We start from the raw sequence: 21,593 nt of genomic DNA, 5'->3' as shown, positions 1-21,593 counted from the left end.
GGCAACAGGGTCTTCACTGAAGACTGCAATTTTAGAGAGCTACATGTTGACCACTAGAGTTCTATTTGTTTCCATGACTGATTCTTGTTATTAAAATATGACCGTATATGTTATAAAAATTGACCCAAGATCAATCAAAACCAAAATTATACAAGATTAATCAAAACCAGCATGATTCAATAGGGTACTAACACTACATTATTTGTAACAGGCACAATAAATGAGTGGAAAACACAGAGAACACTGTTCTCCTGGGCCATACATTCGTTGGTGGTTGGGCTCTATGGAGAAAATGGCAGCAGCTCACCAGGTACTCTATTGCTGTGGCAGAGCCGTCCTCAGGCTGTCTCTGGTGGGGATCAGAACACATGCAATACTGGTCCTTGTTTTTAGCCATGTATTTGATTCAGGAAAAAAAAAAATCAGAGATAGGGGAGAAGGGGTAAAAAAAAAACACTTCAAGTTAACATATCCAAGGACCCACGCCCTTGGAATGTGGTAGAACTAAGGCTTCTGACCTTAGCAGCACAGTCAGTGGGCTGCTACATGCGCTCTGAAGGGGAGTGAGTGCATATAAAAAATGCTCATAAAACTACATGTCCTCGTTCCCCTCTCTGTGCCACACAATAGCTTGATGTTCCTGCAGAGCAATGACAAAGCTGTGTCAGGGCTGATGGATCTCCAGGAGAGGCTGGCAGGAAGTGAGAGTGTGGGGCCTAACTCAGGCTTAAGTTCTCCTGGCACACACATTCCTCTGTGCAAGGTGAGCAGCAAGGGTTCCACTAGTGAGTCTTGACACTTTCACAAGGGCACATGTTAACAGGCATTCTGACCCTTTAGGAAAACATGCTGGAACACATATGAAAAGATGTTAATGGACTACAAAATATATTTAAAATGTGCTCGTCATAAAAAGGACACTTTTATACATTGGATTTTATTTTTCACTGCTGTAACAATTTCATTCTAGACCAAGGGAGAAAAAAGAAAGGATAAAACCACCACAGTGAGTAAACAACTAAAGCTTTTCTACTTTTAACAGGATTTTCCATCTGGTAGATTTATTTTCATATCCCCCTCAAAACAGACAGTAAGCTTACCATACTTTAAAGATTATAGATAGGTTGCCACTGAAAGAAAAATTTACACAGTCACTGTACATCAAGGTTGACAAACTGTCCTGCATGAAAATATACTTAGAAATTGTGTGACTAACAGGGAACATTATTGTGTCTAAGGGAAGATGAAAGTGGCATGGCGTGCCCTCTCCATGTGGTGCTCACTCTTGGAGTCGCTTAGTGTTGGGATTTCTGCTTCTGCCCTTCCCACTCATTACACTGTCTTCACCCAACAGCACTCATTAAGGCAAACAAACCCTTTTGTGAAGCAGTCTTGAGAAACTGTGGACAAACAGCAAACTTTTGGCATTAAAACAGGCTAACACACACACAGCCTTTAGTAATGCACAGGAAGCTGGTTTCCTTGGACTAGTGACAAGAAAAGATGAACATGCTCATTAACGATGTCAGAAAGTTTAAGTCAGTGTCCAAGCAATTCCTAACAATGCTTCTGTAGCCTCAAGCTCTGAACAGTAAAGAATTTATGCATATGCATTAGAGTTCAAGCTTGGCAAATCACACCCAAGCAGGTTGTTAAACTATATATACAGAAAGCAAATGATAAATACAGAATTCAAAGAGTTCTTTTGTTTTTCCTTATATCCTTGAAAATTGACAAACCTTTGAGGACAGTCCTATAATATTAAACATTAGGTAACCACAGGTGTTGGGAAACCTAACTACACAAACTGATTTAAAATACTCACCATGACTTTGTAGTGTTTAATACAATTCAGCTCGTAGTTAAGGGCACAAGACAACATTTAACAAAAATAATCACATCAATTGACCTAGAAATCAAATGCAAATAGGTATGAATACAGTCTCCAAAATCTGTCTTTTTAAGTGAACATTAACCATTTATTCAAAGTTATACAAGAATCTGAAGGATTAAAGTCTCCTGTGACATAAAGCCATTTCAATAGTTTCATGTCTCAGCTGAGCATGAGGAAAGAGGGTGACAGAGTGCGTGGCTCCACTGGGCAGCTAGCCCGTGACAGCAGACTCAACAGCAGCCTCCCCCTGCCTGCTGTCCTCCTTGGTTGCCGGCGTGCGTTGCATTGGTAGCAGCATGCTGAGGGCCAATTTTAATGCCATTTGCCTGCAGTAAAAGAGAACAGGATTGTAAACAAAAGTAGACCCAACCATGCAGTAGATTAAAAATGAAATTCACCTAGTTCTCAGTGATTTAATTTTATCAAATAACTCTAAGAAATGTTTTAAGTAGATTTTTGAAACCAGGTGGCTCCTTTTAAAAACAACACAGAGATGTTCTTGAAAGGAGTTCGTTATGGAACTGGTCAGCAGAAATCAGATAATGCTGCTTGTCAGAGTTTCAGAGTAATGAAGACATTACTTGTATCAATTAGTACGTGGAACGATTATTAAAGGATAAAAATATCTAAAGCCCTTGCTGCTCTAACAGGACGTAAAATCTTTCCTCTAGACAGCATTTCTGTTCCATGTTGAATCAGCTGTGCAGGCTGAGGGGACATGAGTGCTCTGTGTCATCAATAATTTCTATGATCCCCAAAGACATGGCAGGTTGCCAAGAACCCACACACAGAGTGGTTCTTTCATTCGTCAAACTCACACTTGTGTCCTAACCCTTACTCCCTCAAGTGGATTTCACCTAAAAATACAACACTTTGAGAAAAGTAATACAGTAGCTCCAGAAATTAAGCTCTTAAGGAAACTTTGCGTCACAGTAAATCTCAGATTTATGGTGCTTGGCAGTTACTCTGCAACACTAGTAGCCTTGGGGCTTCTGGCACTGGCTCAGTATTGACAGCGGCTGATGTGGTTTCTTTTCGCTCTTTTGACTCCTCTTTAATAAAAAGCATGCCCTATGGCTCATTGGTTCTGCCCCCTCTGGGCTGGTAGCAACTTCTTCAGGAATCAAGAAGTCAGCTTTGGCATTAGGCCAAATAAATAGCATGGCCTGTTGGCTCCTGACAGCACATTATAATCAAAGCCGCACAAGGCACAGCAAAGCAGTCAGCTACTATATGAAACCAGACAGAAACAGCACACGTGCTCTTTAAACAGAAGCCCAATTACTGTTCAATTTATAGGGCATTAATCTCTGAATGGTGTCAGCTTTAAATTAACTCAACAAGTATTGCCATGTAAGATTTAAGGGCATGCTATTCCAAAGTAAAAAATAAAATAAAATAAAAATAAATGTAATACTTTTTTTGAAACACAAGGCAGACAGCTGAGAGCCTTATCTAAGTACAGGCCAAGAACACTCTCTCAGACGTCTTTAATACAAAGTAACAGAAATGCTTATGTGATGTAAATAACATGCTGTGCTCAACATAAACATTTAGAAACACAGAGAGGGAAATTTAGGTCAAAATGACACTGTGGACATTCTCAATCATCTAAAGGGTCACACTTTGTCCTAATCATGTTGACCAAATTGGGCTTAAAATAAAATTAGGGAAAGCCATGCCAACTATGAAGTACATACATTTATTTGGTCTCCTGATAAATGTGTTTTGTTCTAATGAGAGTCATTTCCAAATTGGGAAGTGCCTTCTCTCATATTGGAAGAGAACATGTCACATGAGTCCAAGGGACATGCAGTTACATACTAGGATATTATTCCCCAAAGAACAAGCACATGTGGATAAATGGGGGTCTTCTCTGCAACTGAGGGAATTTACATTATTTCTCATTTTTGCAATGAACACACAGGGCCATTTATTTTGAGCCAATTTCATAAGGTGATCCTCTACTACAACATGGGCATTTAGCCACTGAACTACAATCACCAGGTAACACAAGGGTCTCCCTATTGTATTCCACATACCACGTAACAGCCAGTAACTGCTGTACTCTATACATCAATAATGTAGACACCAAGTTTTTGTATTCCACCATACCAGGTAACATAACTAGTTATGTACTGTACACATCAGATAACATATCTACTATACTACACGTACCAGTCTTTCAGTTAGATGACTGTTAACTAATATGGTAATGATCAATTGACCCATTTTAGGAATATAAATAAATAAATAAATAAATAAATAAATAAATAAATAAATAACACAATCATGATTCCAAATGCTAAGTAAATGTCAATTCAAAATTAGTGTTTAGTGAACAATATCTGCATATACATACCTCATTATTAATGTCAAAGACCCCTTCTTGGATTTTTTCATAAATTTCTTTCGCTGTGTTAATAAATGCCTGAAATACAAAGTAGAAAGATTGGTTTGTACTATTCAAAGGACTTGAGTTTGATTCCCAGCATCAATACTGGGGGTGTCACAAGCACCTGTAACTCCAGCTCCAGGGGACCTGATGCCCTCCTCTGGACACTGTAGGCACCGTCCTCTAACCATGATGGTGATGAACAACTCCTGAGGGTGAGAGTTGGCTTAGAGGGTAAAAAGTATTCCCTTAAAAAACTTGACAGTCACCTGGGTGGTGGCGGGGCATACCCTGACCCCACCACTTGGAAGCAGAGGTGGATCTCTGAGGCAAGGCCAACCTAGTCTACAGAGCTAGTTCCAGGATAGCCAGAGCTGAACAGACAAACTCTGTCTTGACAAACCAAAAATAAGAAACCAAAAACCTTGGCAATCTGAGTTTGATTCCCAAAGGGAGAGAACAGATTCCTGAAAGTACCCTCTGACCTCTATACACATGCCAAGGCATACCTGTGCCTATACACACACACACACACACACACACACACACACACACACACACACACACACACACATGCGTGTGAGCATACACACATACACACAGTATAATAATACACTAAAAAGTTCTCAAGAATATTGTAACATTTGATACATGAAAATAAATCCTTTGTATATTAATGACAAAACCTTTATCATCTTAATAGATGCATAAAAAGTATTTGACAAAATCCAACTTTTCATCATGAAAACATCCAATAAAATAGGAGTAGACTGGAAAACTCTTGAGTGAGTATCTAGAGCAGTGGTTCTCGACCTTTCTAATGCTGTGACCCTTTACTATAGTTCCTCATGTTGTGGTGACTCTAACCATAAAATTATTTTTTTTGCTTCTGTTACGAATCATAATGTAAATCTCTTATATGCAGGATGTCTGATATGTGACCCCAAAGGGTTGAGACCCACAGGTGGAGAACTGCTGATGTAGGACAGGGCACACCTGACAGCATCTTCAGTGAAGAAGGAAAGCTTTTCCTCTAACTGAAGAAGCGAGGATGCATGCCAAACCTCATTTGCATCATTAGCATTGTTTGTTCATGACAGCCGAAATATAAAACAACATGAACCCACTAGCAAGTGGACACTAAAACAGGGGCTACTGATGTAACATTCAGCCATTTAAAGGATGAAGGTCTGGGCTACAATGTGGATGACTCTTGAAAATATGCTGTATAAAACAAATAAAGACATATGTAATTCAAGCTCATTTATATGAAACGTCACAACAGTCCAATTCATAGACAGAAAATATATTATTGGTTACCGAGGGTTAGGAGGAGAAAAATGAGAGCGATTGGCAACTAAGGATTTCTTTGTATGGTGATGGAAATGTCCTTGAATGACTGTGGTGATAGTTGTATAACTCTGTAAATAACTGAAGTTTACCTAAGTGTGCACTTGAAAAGAGTAGATTTTATGGTAAGTGAATTCTATCTCCAAAGCAAACATGGCCAAGGAGGGGGAAGAGTGTCATAATGAACAGGAGAAGCCATGTCAACTAGGTACTTTACACATTTGTACTAGCTGATTTTAGAGGACAATGTTCCACATGGGACCAATTTTGCCATACTTAGTATGTAGCCTGAGGGACAGCATCAGTCAGGCCAGGAGATGGTTCAGCAGGTCATAGTGTTTGTCATGGAAGCCCAAGGACCTGAGTTCAATCCTGGGAACCCACTTAAAAAACCAGAAGTGGTGGCCCATGTCTTGCAATTCCACATTCCTCCAGTGGGATAGAAGGGAGGGGGCACCAGCTGGAAGCTAATGTATGCAGCACAGTGGCAGAAACTGTGGCGTACTCATACACATGTGATCTCCGCCCCCTCAATAATCTTTACGAAGAAAGAATAAAGGAATCAGGATTGAGATAATAAAGGGACACAGCTCATGCTGAATAACTTTGCCTTTTCCTACACAGCATACTACTACATGGGCAAAAAAAAATTTTTTTTGTGTGTGTATGTAAAACTATTCACCAAATTAAGTCTATAAATTATGCACAAGTATTCTATGTTTATGTAGACTCTCTAAGGCATTTTATGTAAATATTAACAGTGCTACAGAGGGTATACAAACTCAGATGGGGTATAGAATAGAGTCGAGGAGAGGCATCTTCAGGTGGTGTTCTATGAACACTCATAGGTGGTCTTCTGCTGAGCCACCAGCACAGGTCTGATGGAACTTTTGAGAAGTAAAGGGCTCAGAGAGAGGAAGAAGTCACAGCTCTCCTCTTTCCCCCATACTGGAGCCATCTGACTGCTGATGTTGCTATCACAGCCTTTGTTTCCCAATTATAGAACTGATAGGTTTTTACCTTTAAAGGCCTTACAGCTCCCCAGAGCAATCAATCTATGGCAGCTCAATTACTGTACCAAGCACACCTCAGTCAGCAAGCAGAGCTGAAAGAGAGTGGCAAGAACACAGGAGTATAAATATGCATAAATTCTAAGTGGCCGACTGAATCATCACAGAAGGTCATGAGAATTTGCCACAAGATAATGAGAAGAATTAATCACTGATGAGTCACAAGACCCTCTGGATGCAAGCATGCTTTTCATGTGTGTGCTGGCACTAAAGTGAAGGGGAAATTGGCTTTCAGCCAACTAACAACTGATTTACACTCTTCAAAATTGAAGTTATCCATAAATAAATAAAAATTTAACTTTGTACTAATAACAAGTCAATTACAATAATGGCTTCAGTAACCTGGCTATCTGAATCATATAACACAGACTTAGTGAGGCTGCACCTCTTCCCTCAGGACCACCATGTGTGTGAATGCCAACACCACCAGAGAGACCCCAAGGCCCCACATATGTAACATCACAGAAACAAACTGTTCTCACCCTAACCTCATACAGAAAGACTCTTCCAGTTTAAACAAGCTGTTCTGGCAACTCATTGAGAAGTCATTTAAAAACAGGCAAAAGAAAGTTATGTTATATAAAATTTCCCAAGTTACTATACTAACTTTATTCGCTAAGCAGTGTTTACTACTTTATTAAGCACTTTAAAAGCACAGTTATAACACATACTTTATATCCGGAAGGCATGAAATTAATTTTCTTTGACTTGAAATATATAAATGGTTATAAATTTTTTATTATAATTCAGTCTCTCAATGGAATAGTCTTTGAATAATGGCATCTCTACTCTGTAATTCTCTGATTAAACACTGAAGACATTAAAGGTTTTCTACCTTTCTGAGTACCATACAGGAAATACTATATAAATGCACTATTTTAGATATTTCAAAAATTAACATTTATTATATATTATTAGGAAACTAATGACTGATTTTAATGATTCCCTAGAATGTGAAATCTAGCATATTAAATGCAGACATCAACATACCCACTTTAAACTGTATAGCTATTGGCCAAATTGGAAGATTCTCCAAACACAATGAACATTAAACTCAGCACTATTAAGGCTCATTGGTGGTCAAACAAAGTTGTAAGTTAGCACTGGGATCACAGATAAAAATCTCTCCATTCAAGATATAAAATTCCAGCAATGAGAAAATATAAGGATATAATAATAAACTGATTGGGATTAAAAACAGTAATTTTAATGGAGATGGCTCAAAGTTACGAGCACTTGATGCCCCTGCAGAAAACTCATGTTCAATTCCCAGGGTCCACATGGCAGCTCACAACTGTCTATAACTCCTAATTCTAGGGGATTGAATATGCTCTTCAGACCTCCGCAGGTATCAGGGACACACATGGTGAACATATGTACATAAACGCAAAACACTCACATACATAAAGTAAGAACAAGTCAGTCTTTTTAAAATGTTAATTTCACTCTTCATTTCTTATCAGTCATCACAGATATTTTTCAAGTGTTGATTCACACTGCCAACCTGACAAGGTTTAGAATCACCTAGGAGACAAGCCTCTGGGTATACCTGTGAGGGATCATCCAGACTAGGTTAGACTCTGGGCATGCCTTGAGTTACACAGAATAACTCAGGCTCTAGGTAGGCCTGTGAGGGGTTATCCAGATAGGGTTAACTGAGGTGGGAACACCCACCATCAGCTGGGCAGCACCATTTTATGGTCATTGTTTATGGTCATTGTTCTGCTGAAGGCAGGGGGATCAGGAGCTGAAGGCCATCCTTGTCTTCATTGTGGGTTTGAGGGCACCCTGGACTATAGGAGACTGTCTACAAACAGACAGACCAACCGACCAGCCAACCATGACCACCAGACCTTCTACAAATGGAGTATAGCTCAAGAACCAGCTAAGGAGGTACAAATACTGATGGGGACTGCAAGCATCCCTAACAAGAGCACTCAGTAAGTGCTGAGTGCAAGGTGTAAACAGGAGAGGACATAGTGTCCACTGCTGCTGGACCAAACCTGCTGGATGCAAGACTGTAAGCACAGGGCCAAGACAGAGAAAGGGCTTTCTGCCTTAACTGATAGAAGAGTGCTGATGGCAGTGGGTCTCAGCACTCAACATACCCAACACGCCGGGTGCTCACTGGAGAGAGGCAGGGTGACACAGCACACTTTTATGACAGTTTTTACCTTAAACATTGAAAATCAGTCGGCCTACAACTAACACTTATTTCCTTATGTATCACACTGCCACCTGGTGGCAGAATAGAAATTATGACATCCGTAAGGCTGACTTCAAAGTAACTCTTCAAGTCTCCTGAACAGTTTTACTTGAAGATCTTGAACAAATGTTAGAGAACAAGGTGCTCTGAAGACAAATGACTTGCAGTGTTCTCTCTGAGCTGGGAAACATGATGTAACCAAAAATCTTGTTGAATTCTATGCTGAAAGCAGCTACATGTATCAATTCGCCTGTGCTAAAATAATAATAAACTATAAAGTGCTTACTATAGGTTATGTCACTACACTAAGTATTTATATAGCTTATACTGTTTCCTGAGAGAAATTCAAATTATATTTAGAAAAATTAAAAATTTAAATTCCTTTCAAAGAGGCTTATGGGTGTGGGATGCAGCTATACCTCTGAAACTAGCACATGAGTTACAGAGGAACAGGTTCAAACTTCAGTACCACCTCTTACCCTGTGTGACTTGAGATAAAGTTCTCCACAGAAAAAAGCTGCAGGTGCCTAAGTCAGCAAGCCCTGCAGATACCACAGAGTAAATGAATGTGGTCAACACTCTTCAGACAATTAGACTATCAAATAAAACAAAAATTAAAAAGAAAATCAGCTCTAAGTCATGCATAGAGTGAGCACTACAGAGTAAGATACACAGAGACAAGACAAGTATACATAGATTGGGAAATTGAAAACACTAGGCAAATTTTAGTATTAGGGAGTTTAAATACAGACTTCCTTCAGATTTTGTAACTTCTGGATCCTATGTAATTTACTTTGGCAAAGAGGCCTCAGAGCACAGTGACTTTCAAGCCCTCTTTGGGGCTACTCTTTGGGATGAGGCAAAGAGTGCTAAAGCCCATCTTCCTTAGCTTCTTTCAGTTTCCTGCTTCACTAGGAGAGGCCACAGTGACCCTGCTATCTATTCAGATGGAAGGGTACAAGAGGAATTCAGGTCAATAAAGTGGAACTAAGTCAGGTTGAGCAAGGGAATGAAAGACCAAGTGAAATTCTAAAGCTGCATAAAATTTGAAAGATACCAAGTGAAATTCTAAAACTGCATAAAATTCTGGGTAGTCAGTGCTCTATATATCTGTATGCTTATAAATAACTGTTCACTACAGGCTAATGTATAAATAATGTGTGACACACATGAATACTACCTGCGCTGGCAAAGTGGAAGCAACTTTCCAGAATTAAAAGTAGAACTATCTATGAAGTTCCCAAGAGCAGTGGCCAAATCAGAGGTGCCGAAGGCCCTGCTCCAATATGCAAAGAGTGGTCGACAGGATAGTAGGCTTTCCTTGAGGGATGGATGACCACATCTCACAAGATGCTCCAATTGTGTTTATGAAGTCCTGTTCTAGGACTTCAACACTTGAGACCTGAGTGTAGGGGACAAGAAAGCCTCCAGCGTACAGTTACATTCCAGCTACCTAAAAGCATTTTTTCACTACCTACAATCATCAGCAACAAGCATGGCCTCTCATAGAGAAGGTGAGGCATAGAAGTAGTCCTCTTCCTAGCTGGAGCCATCTTCAGCATTCATGTGTGTGTTGGGATACATTGTGTTAAGGTTGTCTCTGTATATTCGACTGTTGATTGCTAAACCAGCAGAGAACTGACTACTGGCCACATCTTGGTATTGTTATTCTTATGGCCCATCCCTGGCTTCACATTTTGTAAACATTCACTTTCCTCTCTTGCTGATTGGCTCAATAAAGAGCTGATGGCCAATAGCTAGGCAGGAAGGGGAAAGTGGAACTTCCATGAAGAGTCAGGGTCTCTGGGAGAAGAAGGCAGAAATGAAGATTCGCCTATGAGACATGGATAAGTCAGACATGTGAAACTTAAAGAATGAGAGGTAATGGACCATGGGGCAGAATGCTGATTAACATAAAGGAGACAATTTAAGATAAGAGCTAGTTGGGAATAAGCCAAAGCTATGGCTAAGCATTATGAATAAATATAAAAGGTTTCCAAGCCATTATTTGGGGAGCTGGAGGTCCCAAAGAAAGTATGTTTTTATGTGTGCTCTCTCTCAATGGTCATAGAAACCCATCAGTCCTGTCTTTCGGTTGCTTGGAAAGTTAGCACCATCAGTCCTAGGTGTCTTAGCAGCTAAGCTAAAAAATTTTAATCCTGACTTCTTAATAGGCTGAGGTATTTTAAGTAATTAATGTATTTTTATGTCACATAAAAACTTTTATATTACACTGAATTTCCAAAGTATTTGAGACTTAAAATGTTTAAATTAAATGAATACATAAAACCATAAAAATTACACACACCCCACATGATATCTTGGCATGCTTGTATATAATACAGTGTAGAGTGGGTTAAGTGTGTCTATCTCCTTCTCCTTCCTTGTTTGAGCTGGTTCTCACGTCAGCATATGATGTGATAGGTTCATGATGACACAAACAGTCTGGCAATAAGCAAGGGAATTCAGAGGTCTCTTTGACATATTAATTTAATTTCCTTTGGTATAGATCAGAGTAGGATCAACTGCCAGATGGTACGGGCGTTTTTTGAAGACTTCCCATCCTTTTTGACCCACAGTGGCTACAGTACCCTACATTTCAACCAAAAGTGTGCAAAGACGTCCTTTTCTCCACATACTCACTAGGATCTTCTGAAATTTTAGTAGATCTGTGTCATGAAGATCAAAAGAGGTTATGGTAAACCAGAGAAAGCATCCCTTCTCAGCACTCTAAAGACTTTTGTGCCTTAGAGTTTTCTGGTTTCGCACAAAGTTCTACTCTGCTAGGCAAAATGAATACAGGGAGAAAGAGAACTTTCAAATAGTTAAAAGAGTAAGAAGAAACTGGGCAGCGACAGCACATGCCTATAATCCCAGCACTCACATGCCTGTAATCCCAGCATTTACAGGCCTGTAATCCCAGCACTCACATGCCTGTAATCCCAGCACTTACATGCCTGTAATCCCAGCACTTACATGCCTGTAATCCCAGCACTCACATGCCTGTAATCCCAGCACTTACATGCCTGTAATCCCAGCACTCACATGCCTGTAATTCCAGCATTTACATGCCTGTAATCCCAGCACTTACATGCCTGTAATCCCAGCACTTACATGCCTGTAATCCCAGCACTTACATGCCTGTAATCCCAGCACTCACATGCCTGTAATCCCAGCACTCACATGCCTGTAATCCCAGCACTCACATGCCTGTAATTCCAGCATTTACATGCCTGTAATTCCAGCATTTACATGCCTGTAATCCCAGCACTCACATGCCTGTAATCCCAGCATTTACATGCCTGTAATCCCAGCACTCACATGCCTGTAATCCCAGCACTCACATGCCTGTAATCCCAGCACTTACATGCCTGTAATCCCAGCACTCACATGCCTGTAATCCCAGCACTTACATGCCTGTAATCCCAGCACTCACATGCCTGTAATTCCAGCACTTACATGCCTGTAATCCCAGCACTTACATGCCTGTAATCCCAGCACTCACATGCCTGTAATCCCAGCACTCACATGCCTGTAATTCCAGCACTCACATGCCTGTAATTCCAGCATTTACATGCCTGTAATTCCAGCATTTACATGCCTGTAATCCCAGCACTTACATGCCTGTAATCCCAGCACTTACATGCCTGTAATCCCAGCACTCACATGCCTGTAATCCCAGCACTCACATGCCTGTAATCCCAGCACTTAGGAGGTTGAGACATGCAATTTCTGAGTTCCAGGCCAGTCTAGTTTATAGAGTGAGTTCCAGAACAGCCAGGGCTACACAGAGAAACAGGAAAACAAAGAAAGAAAGAAAGAAAGAAAGAAAGGAAAAGAAAAAACAAGAGCGAACGAGAGAGAGAGAGAGAGAGAGAGAGAGAGAGAGAGAGAGAGAGAGAGAAATTGCTTCTAACTGGAGTTAAAGATCATATAAACCACCACGTGGATACTGAAAATAGAGCCCAAGAGCTCTGCAAGAGCATCAAGTCCTCTTAAAGCTGGGCATGGTGGCACAGGCCTTTAATCTCAGCACTCAGGAAGCAGAGGCACGCAGATCTCTGAGTTTGAGGCCAGCCTATACAGTACGTTGCAGGGCAGCTAGGGCTACATAGAAATACCCTGTCTCAAACAAACAAACATGCTCCAAAGAATGCTCAAGTTCTACCAGAGACATACATACTCATGTTTATTGCTGCACTATTCACAATAGCCAGAAAATGGGCCAGCCTAGATGTCCACCAACAGAAGAGTAAATCAATCTCTCTCTCTCTCTCTCTCTCCCTGTCTCCCCCCCCCCTCTCTCCCTCTCTCTCTCTCACACACACTCACACACACACGGAATTGTATTTAGCTATTAAGAAAAATAAAACCGCTAGGAGTAGTGGCATTCACCTGTAATCTCAGCACTCAGGGAGGCAGAGGCAGGTGGATCACTGTGAGTTCCAGGCTAGACTGGTCTACAAAGTGAATCCAGGACAGTCAAGGTTATACAGAGAAACCTTGTCTTGAAAAATCAATCAACCAACCAACCAGCCAACTAAATAAACAGATAGATAGATAATAAAAAAATTATGAAATAAAATCATGACAAGTGTAGAATACAAATGTAAATTATATAACATAGCCAGATTATATAAAAAGCAAATTGTGTGCTTTCTATCACATCTAGATTTAAGTATTTATGAATTTGTATATATGGATATGTGGCTATAAGTCATGAGGCCAGAAAGAAGACAGAGAGTAGAAAAATGGTCTTAAGTAGGGGAAAGAGGTTAATAGCATACACAGGACACAAAAGCAGACAGGGGAACCTAAAACCTAAACCCAGGCTTTGTGTGCATGTGTGTGTACTGGCTGGCAGTGGGGAGAGACAGTTAATATTCAGTTAATATTACAGAGGGCGCTCCCAAGGAGGCCAGACCTAACTATATCCTTAAGGGCGTTTCTAGTGCATAGGATGGCTGTGGAGGAGGGGATTCATGTCACAGACGACTAATTCCTACTTTAATATAGAGAATACATTGTGGGGTGCTAGCAACCAAAGGGCCTTGGCTGTCATGTTTGGAGTGTGATGCTCAGATTGTGGGGGGACAACTGCACAGTTTTAAAGAGACTGGAGAGTAACAATTGTTTTTTACTTTTTGGAAGATCTGAGAGAAAAAAACTGAAAAATGAAGACAGGAAGTCTACTTAGGAAGCAATTAGGACCAATAAAGCAACATGAAGGTAATACAAATTACTAAAAGACGGGACTGAATGGGTGATCGGACACTGGAGACTGGAGTTGCACAGCGAAGGACTCCAACTCAGGGTGGGCCCCAGCTCTGAAGAACATTCAGGAAGAATCCTCCGGAGGAGCTGAGGTCACTAAGCTAAAAGGCTATCTGAACTCAGTTTTGAGATGTTTGGAGAGGCATTAAGAGATGGTATCACCAAGCTAAGGGAGCTATTTCTAATAGTCAACGGTATGCAAGAGACTGTTTAAAGTAGGAACAGAAATCCACTTGTTAGCTATGGCAATCACAAGGCTAGGATGAACTTACCCATGGGGAAGAATTCAGATGAGAAACTAAGTAAAGAAAAGGCCTAAGGTAACTCTCACTAGAAACTGGAGGGACAGGTCTTTATTTTGAAGACAGCTGAGACTTGATTATAGAATTACATGCTGTTAGCCAGGAGTGAACAGGAAGGAAGCGATGGAGATCACGAGAGGGCTGGAAACCATGTGCCTTAGAAGGGCGGGGAGTGCACTCCAGCCTGTGCAGTGTGGAAACTGACATGGAACCTGCACTGCAGCAGGAGTCTCGGCAGTCTGCACACATAGTATCACTGAGAAAAGCACTCATCTAAGACACCCGTCTTTACAAAAACATATGAGATATTTGGATCAGAAGAAACAATAGTTTTTGTGTCTCCTGCCTCATTTAAGTGGTACCATCAAATCAGAGAAGAAAAACAGCTTGAAGTACTGGGTCATGACAAAAAGCGCAAAACTACCCTAAAATACATGGAACATGCTTAGAAAATTAGGAGTTAAATAAAACAGCATTTTCCCTGAGGCAAGGTTTTCCTCTGTGCCTAGGCTAGCCTCAAGCAGAGAGCAAAATTCCTGTCTCAACCTCCTAAGTGCTGATACTGCAGGCATCGGCAATCATATCTAGCTTTTCCAGTGCATTGCTCTACAGTGGGCTATCAGATATTAGTACACTACTGTGAATTCTGATTCTTGAAGAGGAAGCATATCTATTTTCTCCTATACTTGTTTGCCCATGGAACCCCGAGCAAAACAATCTTTATTGGTATTCTTGTTTGTGTGCCAGAATAATGGAGAATAACAGGAACCTCCACTACCTAGGCCAGAGTCCTCTGTGAGCAATGGACATTACACATGAAAGCACTTAAGAAAACACCCTCTGCACCTGACTGCATTATTACTGTAAGCACGTCCAGTACTTGGACATTATGTTTAAAAAGACCAGTGATGGTTACTGAAAGCATCAATGGCAAATTATTAGAGAGAGACAACAGATAGAGCAAGAATGCTCTGGTTGAAACTGGTTGTCTTAGGTTTCTACTGCAGTGATAAATGCTATGACCAAAAGCTACTTGGAAAAGAAAAGGGTTCGTTTCATCTTACACTTTCAGATACCAGCAGAGGAAGTCACGGCAGGGAACTGGAAGTAGGATCTGGAGCGGAGACCACAGCAGAGTGCTGCTTCCTGGCTTTCTTTCTCATACAACTCACGACCACAAGGCCAGTGGCAGCACAGGTTCCATGGGCCTCTGTCAAACATTAATGAAGAAAAGGGACTACTGATTTGCCTACAGGCAATCTGACACGGGCTTTCCTCAACTGAGGGTCCTCTTCTCAGACAATTCTAGTTTGTGTCAAATTGAAAGGAAACCCTGCAAAACATTGGTCCTTTAATTTCACTGCCATTTAGGGAAATTGAGTCTGAAGGGTACTTCTACCACACTTACATGTGTGTTCCTTCAGTGTTCAGAGTCACCACCACAAGCTGTGAAGAATCATAACAGCAATGCATTCTCATTATAGTCTGCTATGTGAAAATTATAATTTATCATTTGGAAATAAATACATGAAACTAGTAGTTTGCTAACAAAGACATGTTTATAATGGAAGGCTTTCCATATTTGTATATAATTAATGTTTGTCTACAAATATTTGAGTATATTAATGTTAAAATATGATCCCTCTTCTTTTTATTTTTCTCATATCCATAGGTATTCCTGAGGCAGAGTTTTCATCCTCTATAAATTACTTCAAAGTATTGTTTTGGTGCTGTTTTAAATTTAAGATCCTAGTTCAAGAAAGATGGCCTCAATTCTAGTAAGAGCACAACAGCTGGCTCATCAGAGGCTATTACTAAAGAAAATACATCAGAGTACAGCACTGCTGAGGGATGGTGCTGGTGGTACCTGCACTGCAAAGGGTGAGTACAACAGGCGGAAGAGGACACTCAGCTTGGATCCATGGATCAGCATCATGAGGACATGTTATAATAATGAGGTTCCTCACTGTAGCTTTTGTGTCAGAAGCAGTACACTGAACAGAAAGGATGTTATCTTTACTCCTCAGACATCAGTGAAATAAGCATTTTAAATATCAAGATCACAGTGCTACCCTAACCTCCTATTCTGTGAGAAGAGTTGCTACTAAGTCAGCTCTTAGAGTTTAGCTGTGCTTTATTATTCTAATTCAGTACTTGTCAGCCAAGACTAATGACACTTTGGACCAGACTATTCCTTGCTATTTGAATTGTCTTCTGCAGTTTTTCCTAATCCTACTATGTCCCTTCTTCCCTTAAATACAACCTCCATGAATGAAATCATTAAGCTGATTAATAGTAAACAGTAAATGTACAGATTATAGTAAGCGTATTTCCAGCTAGTCTGAAACAACAGCAGTGTTGTGTTACAAATACTCTAATCGCTTAAAGGAAAATAGAACCCCTAACTCTTGGTTTCTACTTGTACTACAGAAGCTAGATCTTTGTTAAAATATACAAAAGGAAATATAGGTTCACTTCTCAAGACCAACAGCATACCAAGGAGATTTAACCAACACATAATCATATAGCCTTAATTTTCTAAAAAGAGCTCAGATAGTCTATTAATCAGAATATAGGCAAATTTATGAATCATTAAATCACGTGTATTAAAAGATGATATGTATGTGAAATATTTATTCATTTGATCATTTATACAGCTGGGACGTTGAGCACAGGATCTCAGACATGGCTGGAAAATGTTCCAACCCTGAGATATACCCTTGGCCTCTAATGGTTTTAGTTTCCCTGTAACATGGTAAGACTGCTTAGTCAACTTCAGCGTGAATCCACCAGAATTTGAGCTATTGGATCAAAGTGTATGGCCTTAAAATGGCTCTTACTTAATTATATAATTAGTTGTGCTTAAAAAATCTGACATGTACAGGGGGTGGTGCTGGAGAGATGGCTCAGCAGTTAAGAGTACTTGCTCTTGCAGAGGGCCTGGGTTTGGTTCCTAGCACCCAAAAGGAGGATCAAATTACCTGTAACTCCAGCATAAGGCATGCATATGGTGAATACACATACACACTTTTTCCCCCCCAGAAAGGTCACATAAAACCTCCTAAATGTTATGTTTATCATAATTTTATGAATTTACTTACTAACATGAAAAAATACATACAGTATTCAAGAATTCTAAAGTATAATTTAATCTTCATAGTCTATTAATAAAACTTAATAACGTACTAAGTTTATGCAACCTCTTTGGTTGGTGGTTCAATCTCTGTGAGCCCCTGTGGACAAAACAGCTTGCAATGACAGACCCTAGACCCCCTATACATATGGAGCCAATGTACAACTTCGTCATCGTGTGAGTTCCCTAAGAATAGGAGTAGGGGCTGTCTCCGAATCTGCTACCTATCTCTGGGTCATGTTTCCCTAGCTGGGATGCCTTGTCACTTCCAGAATGTTCTCAGTCCTGCCGTGACTTGAGATACCAGGGTGGACTGGTATCAATTGGAGGGGGGAGGAAAGAGAGGGGGGACTGGGAGGAGGGGGTTGAGGGGGTGGAACTGGGAGGAGGGAGGAGGCTTGGATGGGGATGTAAAATGAATAAATAAATGGGAAAAAGTACTGTTTAATTAAAGTTGGTTATTATTATTTTTAAAAAGATTTATTTATATTTTATGTGTTTAAGTGTTTTGCACGTATATGCACCACTGAGCACATATATGCTCACTGAGGCCAGAAGATGGTAACAGTTCCCCTATAACTGGATTTACAAGTGATTGTGAACCACCCAAATCCTCTGGAAGTACAGCAAGTGCTCTTAACAATCCAGTGACCTTTCCAGTCACAAAGTTTGTTTGTTTGTTTGTTTTGACCAATCTTTTTATTTTGGGACAATTGTCAACTGGTATTCAAGTTATAAAGTAATGTAGTCACCTAATATGGCTTTTCCTTAAGTTTTCCCAATGGTGATTTCCTAGGAAACTATAGTACACCATTACAAAAAAAAAATACAAAAATTAAATAAGATAGATTAATATTTAGCACTTGGTGGTGGTTGAGTAAGAAGGGCCCCGTAGGCTCATATATTTGAATTCTTAGGCACAGGTGGAACTGTTTGGTAAGATTAGAAGGCTTAGGAGGTGTGGCCTTGTTGGAGTGGGTGTGTCACTAGGGGTAGGTTTTTTGAGGTTTCAAAAGCCCTTACTAGGCTGTCTCTGACGCCTGCAGCTCAGAAAGTAGAACTTTCAGCTCCTTCTACAGCACTATGCCTTCCTGCACACTGCCATGCTCCCCACAGGCAACGGGCAGTGACTAAGACAGACTCTTTAGTGTTGTCTTTTTATAGTCTTATGCACTTCCTCCTATGAGCCACCCTCCTGGTTCCAGGCAGTGATCCATCTGTTCTATGGACTCTAATTTCATCACCTCAAGGAAAGAAAGCAGAAGCAATCACACAGTGGACAAGGCTTGTATTTGACTTCAGTGGGCTCAGGTGCCTGGAGGTTTATCCAGTATTTTCACATAGCAACAGTTTTTTCCATTTTATTTTTTTAGTAAGGACATTTCATCAGACCCAAAGATGCTATATAATTTCTAGCTTAGGACTATTATGAATAAAGCTGATCTGAATATTGGTATATATATAGGTTGCTGTTTAGACACTCATTTCTCTTGAGTAAGTGCCCAAGGGTACAACTGCTAGGTTGTTGGGTAGCTCCATGTTAGTGTAGACTGTAAGAAGTTTGTGGCTGTGTCAGTCAGTCCTACCAGCCATATGTGAATGATCTAGTATCTCCCCATCAGCATTAGGTATGTTCATTCTCTCTCATTTAGGTAATTTTGATAGGTATGTAGTGCTATCTCCTTGAGGACTTTTTATTTGTTTGAGACGAGGACTCACAATGGAGCACTGGCAGGCCTGGAACTCACGATGCAGACCAGTCTCAGAGATCTGCCTGCTTCTGTGGCTTTGGTGCCAGAGCAATGCTATTTTCATTAAATAAAAAGCTAACTTTTGCTTTTTGCTTTCTGGAAAAGATAGTCTAGAACTGGTAATCATTTCTTTCTTAAACATTTAAAATTCTCCAAGAAAACAATCTGGACCTATATATTTTTTAAGCATTTTTTTTTCTTTTGAGATAGGGTCTCTCTACATAGCCCGGGCTGTCCTGTACCTCACTATGTAGACAGTGACCTAGAGCTCACAAATATCTACCTGCCTCCCAAGTGCTGGGATTAAAGATATGGGACACCAAAAACAAACAAACAAACAAACAAAAAAGATATGGGACACCAAGCTTGGCTCTGAGGAAGGTTTTTAATTATGAGTTCTCCCTTTTTTTTAATATCTTCCTTAATTATGAATAACTTCCATAACAGTTTAAAGGACTACTCAAATTAATTATTTCAAGAGCTTCTACAAAGCTGAGCACCTGGAAGTTCCTGGAGTGTGATGACCTGGGATGGGGCACTGAAATTTCCAACCTTCTCCTATACTTTGACCTAAGCATCTCTCAACTACCAAACCAGTGTTTCCCTATTACATAACTCTAGGTGTCTTGTTAGGTTAATCATAGTAAAAAACATATGCAGTCAAGAAATTGTAGATACGGCAAAGAACATCCACAGTTTAACAATTCTTGCCAACATTCTCTTTACCACAACTGGATATCCCACAGGAAGCCAGAAGTCTGTATTTGCTCCACGGGTCCTTGTTTTGGGTTTCCCAAGACCATATTTAAACCTCAAATGTTACTGGATGGCTATGGATGTTTAAGTATTGTTATCACATGATCATTAGGCTGGTTATAAACAGGCTGAATAGAGAGGAACAAGATGGAGACATTGCTGGGCTGTTGAATTGTATCTGGGAGCCATTCTTTCTGAATTTAAAAGAAAGAAATGGCCTTTTTGGTTGAAAATCCTAGGTTATTTGATACTAGGTGGGTATGTTAAGCTGTGTTTAGGAAAAATACATTTGAAGATTTCTCTGTCTTCCTGGTGAACTGACTTATTATGGAGTATACTCTCCCTTGTCTCTGGCAATTACTTTTCGTCTCTTCTATTTACTTCACTTGTTACTAAGATAGCCACTTCTACTTTCTATTATTAACATTTAAATACTATTTTCCCAATTATTTCATTTTCGATCTCCCTATGTTATATTTGAAGTTCGTTAGATACCTTGTAGCTGAGATATATTATTTAATCTTCTCTGCTTATCTCTATCTTTTGATTGGTATATTTAGGTTTCTATTACTCATTATTTTTATTATTGACATATAAGGCCCAAATCTATCATGTCTTTTCCACCCCTTCTCTCCTTTGCTTCCTTCCTGTGTGTGTTTTATACCAGAGTTCATTTACATTAGGCAAAAAAAAAAAAAAAAAAAAAAAAGACAATTCTATACCCCCTGGGATGTTGCCTATCATTGCTTTAAAGTTTTCTTTTTCTTTCATTTTCAGAAATTTGACCATACAGAGCTTGCCCCCGCCCCCATGGATTGATTTGGCGTTATTCTATTTAGGTTGGCTCTGCTTGAATCTGTATGTACCCTCTCCCGACCCTCATAATCTGTGAAGCTTTCAGTCATGTTTTGTTTGTTTTGAATAAATTTTTTTTCCCGGAAACAGACTTTCTTTTCTTCTTCTAGGACCAACAACACATACTGCGTTTGTTATAACCCCACAAATCTCTTTGGTGCTATTCATTTCCCCCAGCCTATTTTTTTCCCCTGCAGTTCAGAAGCTGCTTTAAAATTTATATTTTGGGATGCAGGTCTTACTCTGAACCCTAGGCTAGCTTGGAACTCACTTACCAGCTGACACTGGCCTTGAAATCACAGGAATCCTCCTCTCTCAGCATCCTAAGCACCAGGATAACAGGCGTAAGGCACCATACACACCCAACCCCTCTCACTTCTTTAGTGTGGTCTTCCTGGTGTAGGCATGCAGGGAATCTTCCACGGGAAACTAGGCATTTTGAAACTATTTGTGAGACTCTGGATTGCATTCCGGCTTCCTCTGACACTGCTCTACATGGCAAGTGGTGCTATTTCTTTACTGCTAATTAATGCTAGAAAATCTAGTCTAGTGATGGCTATGGACCCTCTTTTTTCTGTGATGTCTGGTTACAGTGAATTTTTTGTCT

General features: G+C 40.1%; 1 protein-coding gene across 1 annotated transcript in view; it reads right to left on the bottom strand.

The window, feature by feature from the left end:
• Positions 1-918: 918 nt before the first annotated feature.
• RAB2A (RAB2A, member RAS oncogene family) overlaps positions 919-21,593 on the bottom strand; it is a 65,893-nt gene continuing 45,218 nt past the window's right edge. The window contains exons 7-8 of the mRNA XM_084794733.1: positions 4,257-4,325; positions 919-2,220 (exon numbers count right to left, since the gene is read on the bottom strand). Coding sequence (XP_084650859.1) covers positions 2,125-2,220; positions 4,257-4,325 — 165 coding nt within the window. The 3' untranslated portion in view covers positions 919-2,124. The remainder of the gene's footprint in view (positions 2,221-4,256; positions 4,326-21,593) is intronic.

The sequence above is a fragment of the Acomys minous genome, assembly GCF_964271855.1.
Source record: "Acomys minous genome assembly, chromosome: 1".
In the NCBI taxonomy this organism is placed as follows: domain Eukaryota; kingdom Metazoa; phylum Chordata; class Mammalia; order Rodentia; family Muridae; genus Acomys; species Acomys minous.
The sequence above is the reverse complement of the archived record's forward strand: the minus strand, read 5'-3'. Positions and strand labels throughout refer to the sequence as shown.